The 18,999-nt window shown below is 50.7% G+C and overlaps 1 protein-coding gene across 3 annotated transcripts; it reads left to right on the top strand.

Annotated features, from left to right (window-relative positions):
• The first annotated feature begins 258 nt into the window (after positions 1 to 258).
• CCM2L (CCM2 like scaffold protein) lies at positions 259 to 15,670 on the top strand. 3 transcript variants are annotated; one of them, XM_080925667.1, is made up of 10 exons: positions 259 to 306; positions 1,907 to 2,074; positions 4,387 to 4,470; positions 4,570 to 4,750; positions 5,479 to 5,933; positions 8,456 to 8,591; positions 10,914 to 10,977; positions 13,294 to 13,423; positions 14,233 to 14,371; positions 14,977 to 15,670. In XM_080925667.1, exons 1-10 carry the CDS (start codon positions 277 to 279, stop codon positions 15,279 to 15,281), a joined length of 1,692 nt encoding a protein of 563 aa, XP_080781793.1. In that variant the 5' UTR covers positions 259 to 276; the 3' UTR covers positions 15,282 to 15,670. The 3 variants fall into 3 exon arrangements, with proteins under 3 accessions (XP_080781793.1, XP_080781792.1, XP_080781794.1); XM_080925666.1 differs by having other exon boundaries at positions 4,567 to 4,750; XM_080925668.1 differs by lacking the exon at positions 10,914 to 10,977 and having other exon boundaries at positions 4,567 to 4,750; positions 14,977 to 15,216.
• Positions 15,671 to 18,999: the final 3,329 nt, after the last annotated feature.

Here is an 18,999-nt window from a genome sequence, read left to right as displayed (position 1 = left end):
ACAGACATAGGGAATGACCCACATGTGATCTCCAACTTTCTCAGTCTGCTCCAAGTGCCAAGCCCCTTGGACTCCATGCTTGGCTCCCACCCTTCAGTCACAGGGTTCCAAGGCAGCATCCTCTATCCCCCCACCCCCACCATCAGATGGGAGAGGCAGGAACTCTGGTGCTGGTGGAGTTTCCGACCAGGCAGGAAAAAGAACAAAGGAAATGGAGGGGGGTCTGGAGGGGGCCCGAGAGGAGGGTGGCAGGAGCTGAGGAGGAGCAGTTTCACCATGGAATATGAAGCCAAGAAAGGGAAGAAGGTAGGTGGGAGTTTGAGAGGGCCAGGCTTGAGAAATGTCTCTGAAGGTGGAGTAGAGAGGTGAGTGTCATGGAGTTAGCAAACAGCACAGGGAAGGGGGCCTTTCCTCTCTTTTGGAAGGAAGTTTCTTTCTGTCCCTGACAGCCAGACATCTGGGCTCCGGTCTGAGCCTCTGTGATCATTGTGCTGAGAGACGGACAGGCTCTTCCTGGTAGCTTCCTGCCGTCTCTCAAAGAAAGGGACAGACATACACCCAGACGGACACCTTCTCTCCCTCCTCACCCAGCTACGGTGATTATAGGTTGACAGATTGTCCATCCAGGCTTCCACCTGTTCCCTGCTGCTGTCTCTCAAGCTCCAGCTGTCCCCACCTCACTCCCAAGACCTCAGCTTAAGCCACCCCAGTCCTCTCTCCACCTTCCTCCTTTCGGAATCTGAGAGGTTTTCCCCACTTCCCAGCTCCCACTGAACCCTCATCCACACAGAGCTCTCGTCACCCAAGAAACAGGGTTCGGAATGTTTTATAAGGTATTCACAGGAGGCCAGAATGGTGGCACAGGCCTGTAATCCCAGCTATTCTGGACGATGAGGCAGGAGGATTACACGTTTAAAGTTAATGTGAACAAATTACTTTAGAACCTGTTTAAAAACTGTAAAAGTAAACTGGGGGGGGGGTCATTTCTTGGCAGAACGCTGATCTAGCATGCTAGGTCCCAGATTTGATACCCTAAATTGCAAACAGATAAGTGTGAAGAGGGCTGGAGGTACAAAGTTCAGAGGTATCCATAAGAGACTCTGGATAAAATCTCCAGTACTGACACGCAGAAATGTGCCCCATGTGAATCACTGGAGCCGAAACGCACATACTCTCATGGATCTATGTGTTTATTTAGGAGACGAGGTCTAACTATGCAACCTAGGTTAGACCTTGAAAACTCACTATGTAGCGCAGGCTGGCCTCAAACCCACAGCCATTCTCCTGCCTCTAGAATTCTCTCTGTGAGGTCCATTTGACAGATGTGCTTGCCCGCCCATCCTGTCTGTGCCTGCCTTTCGGCGAAGCTAAGTAGCATGCAACACATGCTACCAGATTTATGGCTTGCTTTAGAAACTGCAACGTAGTTCTAGAATGCCGCTAGGGAGGGGAGCCCTTGATGGCTGCCCCCAGGGCTTCAGATTCCATAGGTCTAGGATGGGATTCAGGAAACAGCATTTCTCTCAAATTCCCTTGATCCATCCTGCGTGTTTTATATCGATGTCTCTGGATTATACTTACATTTATTTATTGTGTATTTCTAACTCACAAACAGGCAATAGTGTAATAAAATGCCCAGGCATCCTCCACTTAGCTCTGGGCCTTGGCTATTCGTTGAATCTGGCTGGCAAGAACCTCACCCTCCCTGGGTATTTAAAATTCAGGTTTGGGGACAGGAATGCCCCATCTGCTGGTGTTCTTTGTTTCTCCATTTGAGACGCCACCCCCATCCCCCAGCCACTGGGCTGCTCCTCCCACAGTTTTCAGGATTAATTTAGGTTGTAGAAGTAAAACTGAGCTCACAAAGCCAGTGCTGTAGTTACTGGGACTTTCCTGTCTCCACCAGGGCTTTGTGTCCCCCATCCGAAGGCTGGTGTTCCCAAAGGCTGCACGCCAGGCTGCCTTCAGAAGCAATGTCAGTCGCAGGCCCCTGCACTCGGTGCCTCTTTATCCCCCTGACTACCTCATCGACCCCCACATCCTGTTGTGTGACTACCTGGAGAAAGAAGTCAAGGTGAGCATGGGACAAAGGCGATAGGCCAGTGGGCTTGCAGAGACACTAAATCTGCCACACCCTGTGTCACATGAAGGAAGCCTCCTATCCTACTGCCACATGCTGTACCACCTCCATTGGTTGTGACACCCACCTGCTGAGTCCCAGAATTTCTGTCCCAACATGGGGGCTCAGAACCCACCCCCACAGGAGACTGAGAGTGGCAAAATGTGCAGTGTTCCCAAAGCTCAACCTACTCATGAGCTTGTTGTCTGCAGACTCCCTGTCTATTCAGTGTCCAAGTTGAGAGCAAGCAAGAGGCTGGGCATGTGGCTTAGTGGTAGAGCACTCGCCCAGGATTCTGAAGGCTCCAGGCTGCATATCCAGCCCAGAAGGCAGGCCTGGGGCATGGAGGGTGAAGATAGGTAGATGTCCTAACAGTTTCTCTCACTACTCAAAAGAACCATTATGAAGGAGCGCTTGGTAGGTTAACAGGTCCTCATCAGCCAAAGATTGTTGTGAAGTAAGATTAAGGCATTGAACAAACAGGCTACTTGGTCAAATTGGAATTGCAGATGAGCAGTGATTATTTCTTTAGCATAAATATGCTCCAAATGTTAAATAGAACCAAATAGGTACCAAAAATATCTAAAAACAAAATTGTTGTTTAACTGACATCTTGTATTTTATCTGGCAACTCTATAAATAAAGAAAAGCTAGAAAAAGAATATGTTTAAAAATCAAGGGCTGAAAGTTTACAGAATAAAAAAGATGTGAGTGGTGAAATTCACCCAGAATCCTGCAATTAAAGTAATAGAAAATTAATTCTCATACTGAATAACATTTAAATGATAATGCTGTCATAACTTAAGAATGCATGGGAACTCGTATGTTGACTGAGAATCTTTTTTTTTTTTTTTTAAGGAAAATGATGTATTAATTCAATGCTTCTTTCCATTTAATCTGCAGTGAGGTTGTTAAAAGGATTAATAATGCGTGGGGTAGGGAGAGGCACTGGGCAAGGAAATTTCCAGAGTTCCTTCAAGATTTGATAGTAGATCCTGGTCTGGGACAGGTGTGGAGAGGGGATGGTTTGATGGATGAAGTGCTTCCTGGCAAATCTGAGGACCAGAGTCCCTATCTGCCAATCCTTGTAAAGCCAGGCACATGCAAAGCATGAGCCATGGTCCTGAAAACCCACAGTGTGTAGTTGGGAGGTGGAGATGGGAGAAGCCCTGGAAGCTCCGGAGCCTGAGTCTGGCTCAGACAATCTGGAAGGCAGGTGCTCATCCTCCGCCACACAGGTGCTGTGGCACATGCCGCACTCACTCACCGGAACACACACACACACACACACACACACACACACTGATAGTCTGGCCTAGCATGCAAAGAGGCTCTAAATCTTCAAGGCATTGGGGCAGGGGAGGGAAGCGCTGTGTTAGTGACTTTGGCTTTCCTGCAGAGTCTCATAAGGTGAGGTGACCGTGTGTTCCTGTGTATCAGCTCACTGTTGGAAGTGTAGGCTCTGGCAAAGCATTCAAGCTTTCTCTCTGCCTCACAAGAGTCTGACGTAGCCCAGGGAGGTCTTAAATGTGCTATATAGCCTTGGACTCTGTTTGCTTGTTTGTATTTTCAAGACAGGGTGTTCCTGTGTAACCCTGGCTATCCTCGAACTCACTCTGTAGACTAAGCTGGTCTCAAACTCAGATTTGCCTCCTCTGCCTCCCAAGTGCTGGAATTCAAGGAGTTCATCGACACTACCACCACTCCCACGGCTGACCCTGGACTCTAAACTTCCTGCTTCCACCTCCCAAATGCTGGATTACAAGCATGCTCCACTACAGCTTGCCCGGCCTTACCCTTTCTGGCTATAATCCTGGGCCAGGCTTTTAGTTAACTATACCATGTTGAGCCTTTTAATCCTTAGAGTAAATGTAAGTGGATGGGAAAATATATACGTGTGTGTGTGTGTGTGTGTGTGTGTGTCCCCAACAAAGGCTGTCTTCTAACAGAAAAGCCAAGAATCTGGTAGTTGTTCTGTCTAGGAGACTAAACGGTCTTTGTGGAAATCCTGAAGAACTAGGATCTAATCAGCAGCAGAACAGATGAATTTGCCAGTGAGATGGAGGGAAAGCAGGGGGAAAGTGCCCCCTCTAAGTGGCCTGCCACTAGAAGGTGTGACCCAGATTTGGGTCTCTCACCGGTGTGCCCGCTGCTTGGGTTTGACAAGCTGACAACCAAAATTAGGCATCGCACAGGTTATTATTAATTTGAGATTTCAGCCTGTCCTGCATTAACTCGGAGGCTGGAATCTCCCATTTCTCATCCAGTTCCTGGGTCACCTCACCTGGGTGACCTCCTCGCTGAACCCCTCCAGTCGAGATGAGCTTCTGCAGCTGCTGGACACTGCCAGGGTAAGGTCCTGGGAAGGGAGGCGGACAGGATCTCTTTCCCTTTTCCCTCTCCTACCCCGAATCCCTGGCACTCGGGTGATCCGACCCACCCCGCAGCAGCTGAAGGAGCTGCCTCTGAAGACCACGCCGGAGCAGGACAGCATCCTGAGCCTGTCCGCACGCTGCCTGCTGCTCACCTGGCGAGACAACGAGGAACTCATCCTGCGCATCCCCACGCACGAGATTGCTGCTGCCTCCTACCTGCAGGACGACGCTCTGCATCTGCTAGTGCTCAAGACTGGTGCGGTGTAGGGGACACGGGCTGGGAGGCCAACCTGCCATGCTGGGACCGAGGGCATCCGAGGCTGGGAAAGGGATGGCAGGAAACTTGAGCACGCAGTTCTGAGAGTAAGGGCAGACAGAGGAAACCACGGGTAAGACCAGAGAGCCGGGAGGGTTAAGATGAGGGGTGGGCATCCTGACCAGATAGAGAAGGTTGGATAGGGAAGAGATGTCGGAGTCAAGAGTTCAGCCTTAGTAGAGCTCATCGTTAATGGGGGTCGGAGGAGGTTGAAAGACGATCGTAGGGGGCGCCCCTGGCTAAGGGAGGAGTCTTGTGGGAGGTTTCAGGTCAGCAATCTGGAGATGGGACTGAAGATAGCAGGGAAAGTCGTCCTGGAAGGTGGGGTGCTTAGACCAAGGTCACCGTTCAAATGAAGAGTACAAAGAAAGGGGACAAGTTGACTACCACCCTCAACCTTGAAAGCAAGTTTGAGAAGGGCTTTAGGATGTATTAGGGAGGGTGGAAACTGTGGCTGCCACCTGGAGGTCTGGGGCGGAGCCAAGGCCGGAGGCGGAGTCATAGGCCTGGAGTGGGGGCCCTTGTCGCGGAGCCAGCGCAACAGCTTGGGAGCTTAGGGCTGGGCGAGCCTTTGCTGCGGGAACCTCAGAATCGTGACGTGGCCCTCTGGGTGGCCCCGGAAAGCCGCGATCTCCTGCTGCTGAATCCCAAACTCCGTCCTTCCCTAGGTCTGGGCGTGGACCCAGTGCCCGCGGGCATGGACGGCAGCCCCGGAGGTTCGAGTCGCGATCCCGGCCCTCCGGGCGCCGCGCCCGAAAAACGACGGGTGGGCACAGCGGAGCGACGCCACACCATCTGCAGCCTGGACTGGCGCGTGGCGTGGGGCGGGGGCGCGGGCGCCGAGGCCCGGGCGGCCGGGGGCGGCGGCAGCCTGGAGCGGCAGCGCGCGGGAGCGAGGACGTCGGGCAGCTGGGAGCGGCGACAGACGTTCAGCGGCAGCTGGGAGCGGCGGCACGCGGGCGGCGGCGCGGGCAAGCCGGGTGGCAGCTGGGAGCGGCGGCAGGCGAGTGGCGGCGTCGGCGGCAGCTGGGAGCGACGCCACCCGGGTCCCAACCCTCTGGATCCCCAGAACCACAGCCCCGACGCCTACTGCAACTTGGTCATCCTGGCTGTGGCAAACAGGGTGAGCACCAGACAGTGCTGGCACCGCCGCAGTCACGATCACACTAATCACAGCTCAGGCGAAGGGCCGACCCTAGACAGGGGACAACATTAACACTTAATCCCCACAGCAGCCCTTAGGGGGAATATGACATCTATTCCCACTCCTCAGAAAAGGAAGCAGGCTCGACGTTTAGGTAACTAGAAGTCCTGAGGAAAGCAGGTGGCTTCAAGCTTCAAGAGGAAGTTCAAAGCCTTTCCCTTGATAACCAAGGTCGACACCCAAGACAAAAGGCTTGCCATCATTCTGGTCTATCCTACCTGTCACCTTCCTGTCCCCTTTCTCCCTTGCTCTCACTCACTCGATGAAAATACAGTTGTTTTCACTGTAGTCTTTCTAGACTACACTGTAGTCTTTCTCTGTGTATCCTGGCTGTCCTGGAACTCACTCTGTAGACCAGGCTGGCTTCCGACTCAGAGATCCATCTCCCTCCGCCTCCTTAGCAGTGAGATTAAAGGTCCACACCACCATGCCTGGCTTGCTGGTATTGACTGAGTGCCAGCTGTGATGCTCCTCATTGGGCTAGGTGCTGTGGGCGAGGAGATGAGGAGCCGTTTGGTGTCCTCCTTTAAGGAATACCCAGCCTAGCCGGTGCTTTCGAGCTTTTCCTCCTCACCAAGTTCCAGGGCTCTCTCTGAATAATGGGTGTGCCCGTCCACAGGGAGAGGTGGTCAATCCCAGGAAATACATCCAGCTCAGTGGCTCACAATCCCTCCCATCCAGCCCTCCTTTCCTGTTCCTTACCCTGTGCTCCTTCTTAGAAGCTGGGTACCTGCTTTCTTTCCAGCCTCTTAAAGTCGGGGTGGTTCAGGTGTTATTCTCATTCTTTTCTCCTTTATCCACACTTGTTTCTCGGTGATTTCTACTCTGCTGCCTTCTAAAACCCGGAGGACATTCTGCATTTCACCTCTAACCAAATCTCCACTCCTCCTGTCTTTTCCGGGGTCTACTTCTCATTATAAATGAATTTGTCCCAATCTCCTCTTACACCTGAAGCGCCTTCATCTGCGAATTCCATTGAATGGCATCTCCATCCTTTGCGGCTCAGGCTGAAACCTTGCAGTGGTCCTTGGTCTGTTTGTGTCTCTTCTCTGTCTGTCTTTCTCTGTACCTCCCTCTCAATCTACTCTGCCAATAAATTAATTAGTCCTATTTTTAAATATATTCCAACCATGTGCCCCTACTGTCTGTACCCAGCTCCATCATCTCTCTCTGGGATAACGTTTCCATGCCCCACCCATTGGCTCAGTCCTTCCTTACCCGCTGTATTCCACTGCCTCATCCAACACAGCCTCATCCTGGGAACTTGACTAGGGCGATGGGAAAATGACAAAGGGGCATACAGGTGTGCAGAAAAGCTAGGGTCACATGGATTCTGCTGGCTCTGGAAGGAGGTGAGTGGGTTGTGTGACGGGGGAAGGAGGAAGAGACCCTGTTTCAACAGGAAAAGTTAGTTTGTATTATTTAAACGGAAGCAAGGAGAAGACACAGACAATAGACCCAAGGGCCTGCAAAGCAGACAAAGGTGACACTAAGCCATGGCTGTCCCACTCAGCTGTGGGGCTAAGACTCTGGTCCTGGCTGGTAGTAGAATGAATGAGGAAATGAGTTGATTTCCAAGTGTCTGAGCTTCTGGCCTCCTGTCTGAGGCACAGTGATCCCACACACCCTGGCCAGAGTTAAATCCCCAATAGCTGATGCCTTGGGGCTGTGGTGAGTCCAAAGGAATCACACGACTCCATTAAGACTCTGAGCATTCAACTATAAAAGGAGGGTCCTCTCTGACCTGTCTAGGGTCATGGTAAGGTTCGATCCTGGTTTAAGTAGCAGTGCCTGCGATGACCACAGACACCCATCCTGAGTTACAGTTTAACGTTTACCTTAGGATTTTAGAGGCGCCAAAAGGCAGGATCTTCATAAGCGCCGTCTTTGTCACGCAGTTACTGCTTCCTGTGTCTCTCGCTTGAAGAGGCAGATTCCTCCTCAAATGTGCAGGCTCCAAAGCTTTGCCCAAGCCCCTCTTCCTTCTACCAGGGGCACTACTATTGTTTTGCTTCCACAATTGCATTGGGTGTGGGACAACCCACAGCCGTATCCTGTGTCCAGGAGTAGCAATAGCACCGAGCCTACAATTTTGATTCTTTGAAGTGTCCCTCCTCCTACTGCTCCGGTCTCCACACTGGCCTTCAGCCTCCATGCCTGTACAACCAGATAAAGGAGCCTCTATGTTAGATAAATTTCATGACAGGCCATGAATTCCCTGGAAATTCCCTGGAAGGCACTTTCATGGCAGAGGAGTGTGAGTCGCCTTTAGATTCTATGAAAAGTCATGAGACAAAGGGAGGAGTCATACGATTTTAAGGGGACATGTCTTTGAAATTGGCTTAAGGTGCGTGTGTGTCAGCACTGACTCCTACTGCATCTGAGAAGGCGGGAGTGCCCTGGGCACAGGTAAGAAAGCTCTCCTCCTGCCCCTGTACCAGGATGCTGCTGAGGAGTCCTGTGCACTCATCTGTCAAGTCTTCCAGATCATCTACGGGGACCAGAGCATCGAGTGTGTAGACCGGGCTGGCTACCACTACAGACCCACACCTAAGCGGCCATGGCTTTCCAGCTGCAGTGAGTATCCCAAACTCCCACAACGCACCGGGAGAGGCTGGATGTCCTGGATAGTCAGGGCTGACGGAGGCCTTTAGGAGTTCTGAGCTGGACCCCGGTTCTAGGAGTCCACTTGATAGAATGATGCCTTCAGAGATGACCAGGTTGTCAAGTTTGGGATGAGTCTAAACGTAGGCACTTGAACTTCTCTCTTGTTTTGGGTGTCCCTAGTTTGCAGAAAGTTCAGCATGTGTACTGTGGACTAACAGAGCCATCTCACTGCATGAGATTCCTAGGGCCGACATTTCCAGCTTAGTTCACGTATACAAGCAAGGGCTGGAAATAAAGTGAGACTAACAGGGCCATTTACTGAGAGCCAATTCTATGCCAAGCACAATAGCAAAGTGCCAAGTCTTCTTGAGTCTTTATGCTGTCCGACCTGTCTCCTTCACTTAGCACGGGAGTGAGCCCTCCACAGACGCTGGAGAGGTCGTCTTCAGATAAATGGAAACTGCTCAGTCCCTGGGTCGGTGAGATGGTTCAGTGGGGAAAGGTACCTGCTGTCAACCTTGACAACTTGAGCTCAAACCTCAGGACTCAGGGTGGAAGGAGAAACTTTTGAGACTCAGAGCTTTCCTCTGACCTCCACACGGGCACCGTGGCATAGGAAAACCCCATCCCAAGCACATGACTTAATAGCCCCGTGCTTTTGGGATGCTGAGGAAAAAGGATCCGAGCTTGGCGTCAGCCTGAGTTACAACGGAGAAACCTTATCTTTGAAAAGAGAGAAAGGTCTAAGCATGGTGATGACACAGTTTTCCTCTCAGCACATTGGGTGCGGCCTGCTGCGGGAAATAATAAAAAAGGACATGACCGGTTCCCGTGCGAACCACTCAGTGCTGACCTCAGCTCTTGCCACGCTGCTCCCACTCACAGTTCCCTTGGCGGGTTGTTACCACACCAGACCCACGTGTCCCAATTCTGCGGTGGGCTTGGTGTGAACACTGCACCGTCTCTTGAACTCAATTGAGTCGGCATATGGAAGAACACACCATGCAATGACCTCCGACCCAATCGATAGGATATAATTTGCCCATCTAGACAGCACAAAATCCTGTACACACCCATCCCTTAAAAATATTCATAACAACCTGTATGTATTCGCAGAGAATGTTGACATCTGCCTCCATGCTGCTCCCATCTCCTCCTTCCCCACTCTTGGTCCTCCCTCTCTTTCTAAAACTTCGTTCCTGCCTATCCTTCCTTCTCATCTAACGACAGGCCTCGTTGTACCTGCCTTCCTGTATAAAGACATCATCTTGCAGGAAGCAGAGGCAGAAATATCTCTGAAGTCAATACCAGCCTCATCTACTGCAAGTTCCAGTCTAGCCAGGGCTCATAGAGAAAGGGGAACAAGGAGTAGAGGAGCCTCCCTGAGGACCTGTGAATGCAGTTCAGATCGTCAATAAACAGTCACAGGTCACAGGGTTGGTAGAGTCAAAATCCAATCCCAGTGTGTCTGGTTCCAAGGCATCTGTCTGCAGCACTCTCTGTGTGTACCTCAGGGACAACCATTTCATGAACTCCCTCCTCTACAGCCTGCTATGGAGAAGTCTCTGATTGCACAGCTCCAGAGGAATGTGTGGAGACCCTGCTACCCACAGGAGCCCACAGGAGCTGTGCCTGTTGGGAAGCCTCTGCTGGTCGGCTCCTAACAGGATGCTAGGCAACCAAATAAAAGACTTTGTTCACTCAACTAATATCAACTGAGCGCTTACTGATGAAGTCTCAGTTGTAGTCTGTAAGATATCCTGATGGCTGGTAAATTGAGGCACGGCCTTGCCTTCCTGCAACTTGCATAGAATGAACAGTCACAGTGATAAATGTCTAACCACAGTGTTATGAAAACCTATGAGGAACTTGCCTCTGAGAAGTCAGGGTGACAGAGTGACCCCACTAAGCTGACATGAGAAGGTCCTGTCTGGACAGATGAAGGACCAGGCTGAGGAGGAGCCACATTCTCCACAAGTAATATTGCCTTCCTTTCAAGCTTCCGACCCTCTTCCTCCTTGCAACATCTTCCTGTCTCATCTAGACACACGTTTATCAACACTCCCACTGCCTCTGGTTTGTCATTCCCCGTGTCCCATCAGATAGGCAGATGCTCTGGGCCTGGGCACTGGGGAGAGCAAGGATTGGGGATGTCAGTTGCCTGAGGTTAGCTATGTATCGGGGCTGGACCAGAACTAGATCCCAGGGTGCTGCCAAGGTCGGGGGTTCAGGGAGCCTGAGATATTGGTGGCTGCATGTCATCTCTGACCGTTCTCCATCTGCTGGTCCCAGGTGAGAGCTGCCACACCGATGGTACATTTGCCTACGACGCAGACTTGAGCTGTTGTAGCTCCTTGTGAGTATCAGCTTTTTCTGGGATGCCAGTTTTCCCTCCTCACCCCACCCAAACTCCTCTAGAGGGCATGGGGGACAGGACCCAAGCATGATCTATGTGAAGGATGGGAGGTAAACAGAGCTCCAGGAGAAACCCTGGGAGACCTAGAGACCTGGGACCACAGAGATCTTCAAGTATCCTAGGTTTTATGGCCTGTAGAATCCAAAGTCACAGATAATGCTGGAAGCTAATAGGAAATCCAGGGAAGGTAGGTTTACAAAGATGGGATTGGTTTTCTTGTCTTCTTGTGCAAAAATAAGAGAGTTTGGGGCCTCCTGGTCCTATGGACCCTGGGCCTCTCTTCTAGTCACAGCTTCTTCTTCACCATCCTCAGAGTGACCTCATGATCCAAGCTGTGGCTCCAACCAGCAACAGCACAGTAATGGCCTCTTGACAGACTTTAGAGAGGCTGGAGACCAGGGAATACCACAGAATCATAGAGCATGCTCACTATATGAAAAGCCCTGGGTTCCATCCCTATAACTAACACACACACACACACACACACACACCATCAAGCTTACACTTTAGTAGTCAAAATCTGGCTGTTTGGTCAGACTAGCTGCAAGCAGGACTGGGAATATGTAGGCTAAAACAGCATTTGAGAGGCTGGGGATATGGCTCAGCTGGTGGAGTACTCCCTGGCTATGCACAGACCCTGGCTCGCTCCCCAGCACTTCTTATCCCGACGCACGCCTGTCATCTCCGCACTCAGAAGGCGGAAGCGAGAGGACCAGAGGATCACCCTTGCTATAATCAGTTCAAGACAAACCTGGGATAGATGAAAACTGCCTCAAAACATTTAAAAAGAATTCTGTTAGAAACATTGTTCATCCCAGTTTGCTCAGGACTGAGGAGTTTCCCAAGATATGGGATTTTCAGTTTACATCGAATAAACTCAGTAGACCTGTGGTAGTAAGAGGTATCCTGGTCCTGTAGGGATCCTGGTGTTAGCAAGTTGTGGCCCCTGCCAGTGGCCTATGCCCTACCATACTTGATATTGGCACTACATTTGTCTTCCTAAACACACGTGCATTAATTGGTCCATAACCAACTTGACTCGGCTGAGGAAAGCAAAATCACACTAATGACACAGTGGCTAAGGTGCTGTAAAGCACCTCATTGGCTTTTGTTAGCTACTACATGGCTATTTATCTGATATGTGGGATCTGTAGCCTAAAGAGCTTTACAAATGACAGTTTCACAGTGACACCAATCTTCATCATCCCATTTTACAGATGGAGAAGCTTAGCATCCATCCCAAGGGTCAAACAAACAGTAAACTACAGAGACCTGGCCTGTGAGCACAAGCAGGTTGGAATGTGAACTCAGGGGTCTACACCCTTGCTAGGTCTGTGGTCCCAGCCTTCCGGAGGTGGACACCAGAGTGTCAAAAGTTCAAAGCCAAAAGTGTTATCATCTTATTTTTAAAGCACTTAATAATGAGCACTTTCTATATTTGGCTGGGGGTGAACCAGAGATGCAAATGTTTGCCTAGGATATCAGAGGCTTTGGTTCCAACCCCCATCACTGCATAAACCTGGCTTGGTTCATGCCTACAGCTCCAGCACTTGGGAGGTTAGAAGCAGAAGGATTGAGAGTTCAGGGTTAATCTTCGATACATAAAGAGTTTAAGGCCATTCTAGGATATGCAAGACCCTGCCAAAAAACAAAACCCTCCACGATAAGCCAGGCAGCCTAGTTTATTAAAAACAAACAAGCAAACAAACCAAACCAAACAAACATAAAAACTCAACAAGGAGAAAGGAAGGCCACACAGTTCAGCACAGGTGGCATCCATCAGTGATGATACCACACTGCAAAGCTTCCTGGGCTATGGGAGAGTCTGAAGGAGACACTACCTCATCTAGGAACCAGGAGGGCTTCCCAGAGCTGATGACAGTTGAGCTGGTGATAAAAGGGAGAACTGATGACAGTTGAGATGGTGATAAAAGAGACAGGTTATCCCACACAGAGAGAACAGCAAGAATTCGGAATAAGCAGGTAAAGGTCCTGTGGCTGTGACACCAGATGTGAGAGAGACAGTGGAGGAAAAAATTCCAGGCAGAGGGAACAGCATGTGCAAAGGCCTGGGGTGGGACAAGGAAGGGTGACCAGAGAGCTGAGAGCAGGTGGGTGCTTAAAAGGTTGCTGATCTTTGATGAGCAAGACGAGATCCAGGATAGGGCATTGGTATATAGGCCCAATCACCTTCAGCCTACCTAGGGAAAGGAATAGAGGTTGGTGAGGCAGGCTACTTTCTTTCTTTCTCTGCAGTAATGGCTCCCAGGACACATTTGAAGCGTGTTACAGTGGCACGTCCACGCCGTCTTTCCACGGCTCCCACTGCAGCAGTATCGATCACAGCAGCTGGGCCTTCGAGCAGCTACAGGATTACATGGTCACGGTGAGCGTGAGCAGGTGGCAGAAACTCTGCAGCAAGCATGCAGGCATCTTCTGTGAGAGCTCAGAGGCCATGGAGGGAGTTTCGATTAGGAGAGGCCAGCTTAGAGAAGCCTCAGCTGCTGTCAGTCTGCACTGAATGTTCCGAGCATCTCTCCTGCATCTTATCTTTCATCTCTTCAACATCTCAAGAGGGAGGCTCCCTCCTCACCCCAAGTGCAGAGAAGGAAAACAAGGGTCAGAGAGATAATGATCTCCTGCCAGCATGGAGGAGATCACTAAAAGATTGGGGCTCAGGAAGTTGGACCCATATTCCATTTGTCTTAATTAGTTTTACTGCTGTCAAGACGCACCATGACCAAGGCAACTTTTACAAGGACAACATTTAATTGGGGATGACTTACAGGTTCAGAGGTTCAGTCCATTATCATCGAGGTGGGAGCATGGCAGCATCAAAGAAGGCATGGTGCAGGCAGAGCTAAGAGTTCTACATCTTCATCTGAAGGCTGCCAGCAGAATACTGGCTCCTGGGTAGCTAGGATGAGGGTCTTAAAGTCCAGGCCAACAGCGACACACCTACTCCAACAGGACCACACCTTCTAATGGTGCGGCTCCCTGGGCTGAGCATAGATAAAGTCACCACACCATCCTAGATGCAAAGAGATGTTGTCCCCTCCAGTGGGTAGTAGAAGATTTTGCAGGCAGACTGGGCATGACAGGCTGCCAGAGAGAACCCCAGCAGTTTTTTTTAGCAGAAGCCAGGCTTTATTGCAGTCTGGATCTGCTTTCCAAGGGTACCCCTTACACCCACAGCTGCGGAGTAAGCTGGGTCCTCCTGAGATCCAGCAGTTTGCGATGCTGCTACGAGACTATCGCCTGGGACTGCCTATCCAGGACTACTGCGCAGGCCTGCAGAAACTCTATGGGGACCGACGGAAGTTCCTTCTCATTGGTAAGCCAAACATCCCCAGCAAGGCACAACCTTCAAGCGCGTTGTTCTCTGAGTTCCTAAGACCCAAGACTTTGAGAACCTAGACTTGAGTAGGAAAGCAAGAAAGTGCATTAAAAGGAATGGAATCACCAGCAAACAGCTGGCGTGAGCAAAGCCCTAGGGTAGCAAAGTGGGTCAGCGTGTGATCAGCACACACACACACACACACACACACACACACACACAAATGTGTTTGGCAATTATCATGAGCCAAGCATCATCTCATAGACTATCCCCCACTTCTGAGAAGTAAATATTGCTATCTTGTCCCCATTTGCATATGAAGATACCGAGACTCAGAGTAGCAAAGTAAAGTCAGGTCAAAGATCCAGAAAGTAAATCTAATGCTTATGGGGCTCAGCGTGAAAAGTAACTGATTACATTTGCACCAAATCAGGGACAAAAGTAGTTATTTAACTAAGGTTGTATAGCCAGTCAACGTGAGTATGCCGCTAAGAATATACTAAGCTAGCAAGCGTGGGGAGTCTTGTGTCGTCTGCTGTTTTGAGAGGCACTCCATAGCAGGCTGGCTGGATGCTGGAGTCACCTTGCGCTGTGTGCTCTAGGGATGCGACCCTTCATCCCAGATCAGGACATCGGCTACTTCGAGGGCTTCCTGGACAGCATGGGTATCCGTGAGGGTGGAATCCTCACCGACAGCTTTGGCCGCATCAAGCGCAGTATGAGCTCCACGTCTGCCTCTGCGGTGCGTAGTTACGATGGGGCAGCCCAGAGGCCGGAAGTGCAGACCTTCCACCAGCTGCTGACCGACATCACACATGACATCGAGGCGCTGGCCCCCGACGATGACGACGTCTACGAGGATGTCGCCCCAAGCGGAGGCGACCAGGTTGAAGACAACTACCTGTAGCTCCGCGGTACACTTGTCATCCCTAGGGTGCCTAGACTCCTGGGTTCGCATCTGTGCCTTCTGAGCTTCCTTCCCCACAAATGGGTTCATAGATATAGGGCTTTAGTCCATGCGATACCGAGAAAATCCTGCAGGGGGCGAGAGAGCCAGACTCTAGATTGTTCTCAAGATAAAGAATCGCTCCACCTACTGGCCAACGGAAAAGATTTCCAGTTCACACCCCACTTTCTACAAACCTGCCCAACCTCAGACCAGAAACTTTTCCAGAACCCAGAGACCTCTCTTCAATTTTACAGGCTGAGAAATGGAAGAGACTTTGCGGGGGGGGGGGCTGTTTGTTGTTTTTAAGGGAATGGGTATGAGGCAAGGCCGGGTCCTTGAACATCGATATCCATTTCCACGTCTCTACGATAATTTCAGCTCCATGCACCTCACAGGTGGTCATCAGGATGAATGGAGGGCAAGACCTTAGTGTTGGTCCTAGCATGCTGTAGATGCTCAATAAATGCTGTTTCTCTCCACTTGGAATGTTTTCTGACTCAATGTACCTGCTGTTCCTGGAGCAGCGTGTGGAATGAGATGATAAAGACTAGAGGAGTTTATGCTTGAGAAGAAGAAACAGGACTGGCCTTCACAGTGGTCCTATAACCTGGTTCTGTGCCCAAGCCCCGAACAAAACATACTCAAGACTCTGCAGACAGACAGCCTTGGGCTAGTCAGAGAGCTGTGCAGGCAGAGCCGTAAGCTATGGAGGTCAAGACGAGGCCAGTCCTTGGCACAGCCCCAGTGAGCACAGTGATCCTTGAGAGGAAGCCAGAGACCTGTAGAAGAGGTAATGTGTCTGCAAAACCTTGCTAAGCCTTCTGCAGCCAAACACTTTCAAATCATGTGATCACTGGGAATTAGAGTTCCAGATTTCCACCGGGATGGTGGCAAGTGACCGCCCCACCCCCGCCCCGCCACTGGTCCACACAAGGTTCTCCCAATGTTCTGCTTCATTCTTTGCTTGTCCACAGATTCTACTCCACACCACAGCCCCTAGCTCTAACATGTCAGAAATTGTCTCTGTACCTAAAAATGCACAATGCTGGGCTGTAAGATAAAGTTCAGTGGGTAAAGAACCTTCCGTTCAAGCACCGTGGCCTGAGTTCAAATCCCCGGCATCATATAAAAAGCCAGTGTGGTCATAAGTCTGTAACACTAGCTGGGAGACAGGGTGCAGAGAGAGGGGCTAGCTAACCGTAGGTGTGAGGGAGGGAGCCTCAGTCCTGTGAGATGAGACTCAGCTTGGGAAGCACTTGCTTCGTGAGCCTGGCCACCCGGAGTCAAGCCCCAGGACCCAAATAAAGGTGGAAGGAGAAAACCATCTCCCAGAGCTGCTCTCTTACTTCCACACACAAGCACGGTGGCATTGCCACCAGCCTACACACACACATGAACATACACAAATTATGCAATATCATGTGCACAGGAACACAGCATAAGTGGTATTGGAGTGGGTTCTCCTCCTCCTCCTCCCTTTCATAATATTGGGCGTTTTGCCATTGGGGTGACCAGTGGTGTGATATCATGTTTTGTTCTTGGTTTTGATGTGATCATTTTGTTATATAGCCAAGGCTGCACCCGACTCAAGATCCTCCTGCCTCAACACTTGAGTGCTTGATTACGGGTGTGCTGGACCATGCCCAGATCACTCTGTAACGTATTCTTGTGGGGAAACCTAGCTCATTGCTCTCAACAGCCACCAGCTCTCTGAAGAGAATATCATTCCTTCTATTCATCCGACCCCGTGGATGCTCAGCTTGCTTTCAGCTCTCTCTCACCACAAACACTGCTGAGATGAACACCTTTGTCACCAGCCCTTGTGGACCCACGTGAAGATTCCTTTGGGCTCTGCCGGGGGTGGAATTAGCAGATCCCAGGTACATGTGTTTCAATTTCACAGATCCCTTCTAGAATGGCCCATCGGCAGTCTGTCTGTAGGTGTCATCAGCTTGGGTGTGGCAACTGAGCAGGACTCCGTCTCAAACACACACATGCACACACACACACACACATACAGGTACACACACACCAGACAAATGCACACATACCATGCATTCTTGCAATTCCGTGTTAATCATGAGATCTTGTTGTTGTTGTTGTGATTCTGTCTCATGTAACCCACGCTGCTTCCAAACTTCTGGTCCTCCTAAGTCCTATGATTAAAATGCTGTTGTATGCCTGGCTTATGGAGTGCTGAGCATTGTGAATTCTTGGTGAACACTCTCCGAAGTACTTCCCCAGCCTAACCCTGGGATCTGGAGCCTCCTCCTGTACGCATTGAACCTTGGGCTTCCCCTGCTGTGTATGAACTGCTCCTTTGGACTCACTTCCATTGGGTTTCCTGTGATTTTTACATTCCTTTGCAAGAATAGTAATCACATCTTTGATTCCCTTGTTTGACGTTGGCATTCCACATACCTTCTCCCAATATGCTGCCATCTGTTAAGCTTCCAGCATCGACTGACTAACTTCAGTGTGCGCCGGAGCCTCCAGGAAGGCTTGCTAGAACAGACTGTTGAGTCACATCCCCAGAGTTCCTGACTTGAGAGGGTAGACGTGGGGCCCGAAGTTTACTCAGCCAACATGAATGAACGTTAGAGGTAGTAGCGATCCGGGGAGAGCGGCTGGTCCCTGTGCCTTCTGTTGAACAAATTTGCTCATTCTACTGAGCTCACTCATTACTTTTGATGTTTTCAGGTGTCTTTCCTCAGCTTGTGAGAGAGTGGCCTGGCTCTTGGGGGATGTTGGGGGGATGGGGAGTCAGGAAGCCATGTTGCACAGTGATCTGCAATGTGAACTTACCAGAGTTCTTCTTTTCAGCCTCCGTCCTGCCTTGTGTCCTGATCTAAGGGATGTGGCAATGTTAGGTCACACTGGGACCTGAGACCTTAGGGGCCCTAGGGAGTTGCTGAGGGAGGTAGCCTCTCTTAAAGGCCTTGGACTTTTCGGAGCTCAGATTCTTGCTCACAGTTGTAGCCAGGATGCCATGGCAGGGCTATGAGAGGTACAAGGGTGGTACTTGCCCCATAGACCTGAGGATGGGGCAATTTCCCCCCATCAGGGAAGTCCATGCTTGCCCTAGAGCAACCATAGTAACAAAGTGGTGTGACCACTTGCTTTCAGAGGTCCTATGGGCCTGGCTGGGGTAGCCTAGGCAACAAGCCTAGAAACTCTGGCCACACTTCCTCCTGTGACATGCAGACATCCTGCCAGGGTCACTTCCTATCATGGCTCAGTTCCTGGCAACAAAAGAGGGGAAAGTCCCCTAGGGTAAGACCACTGGGGATCATGCAAGTGTGGGACTTCATACCCAGCTGGCTCCTCTGGGGAGTTCGAGCCCAGTGGTAACCTTGGTGAAACTGTCCCCTAGATGGAGATCTCTCTTACTTCCTCCTCCTTCTCTGCTTCTTTCCACCCAGAGACTCCTAGATGTGGTGGAGATGAGGCCCCTGCCATCCAGTGCTCAAGCATTTAGAGAACATCTTCTCTGTGCCCCACTGTGTGCTAGCTAGACACCAGAGGGAGACAAGGCACATTTCTGCCAACTCCTGGGTGTGAGTGGGAGTGGGTAGGTATGGGTGTGAGTGGGTGTGGGTGGGTGTGAGTGGGGGTGTGAGTCAGAGTGGGTGAGTATGAGAGTGGGAGTGGGAATGGGTAGGTATGGGTAGGAGTA

This window comes from Micromys minutus, assembly GCF_963924665.1.
Source record: "Micromys minutus genome assembly, chromosome: 11".
Lineage (NCBI taxonomy): Eukaryota > Metazoa > Chordata > Mammalia > Rodentia > Muridae > Micromys > Micromys minutus.
The sequence above is the reverse complement of the archived record's forward strand: the minus strand, read 5'-3'. Positions and strand labels throughout refer to the sequence as shown.

What these genes read in the sequence shown, in the direction of transcription:
- CCM2L (XM_080925666.1), top strand. Translation starts at nt 277, where the DNA reads ATGGAATATGAAGCCAAGAAAGGGAAGAAG. An exon ending in AAGCCAAGAAAGGGAAGAAG is followed by an intron (nt 307 to 1,906) that starts GTAGGTGGGAGT and finishes TGTCTCCACCAG; the next exon opens with GGCTTTGTGTCCCCCATCCG. An exon ending in TCCTGGCTGTGGCAAACAGG is followed by an intron (nt 5,934 to 8,455) that starts GTGAGCACCAGA and finishes CCCCTGTACCAG; the next exon opens with GATGCTGCTGAGGAGTCCTG.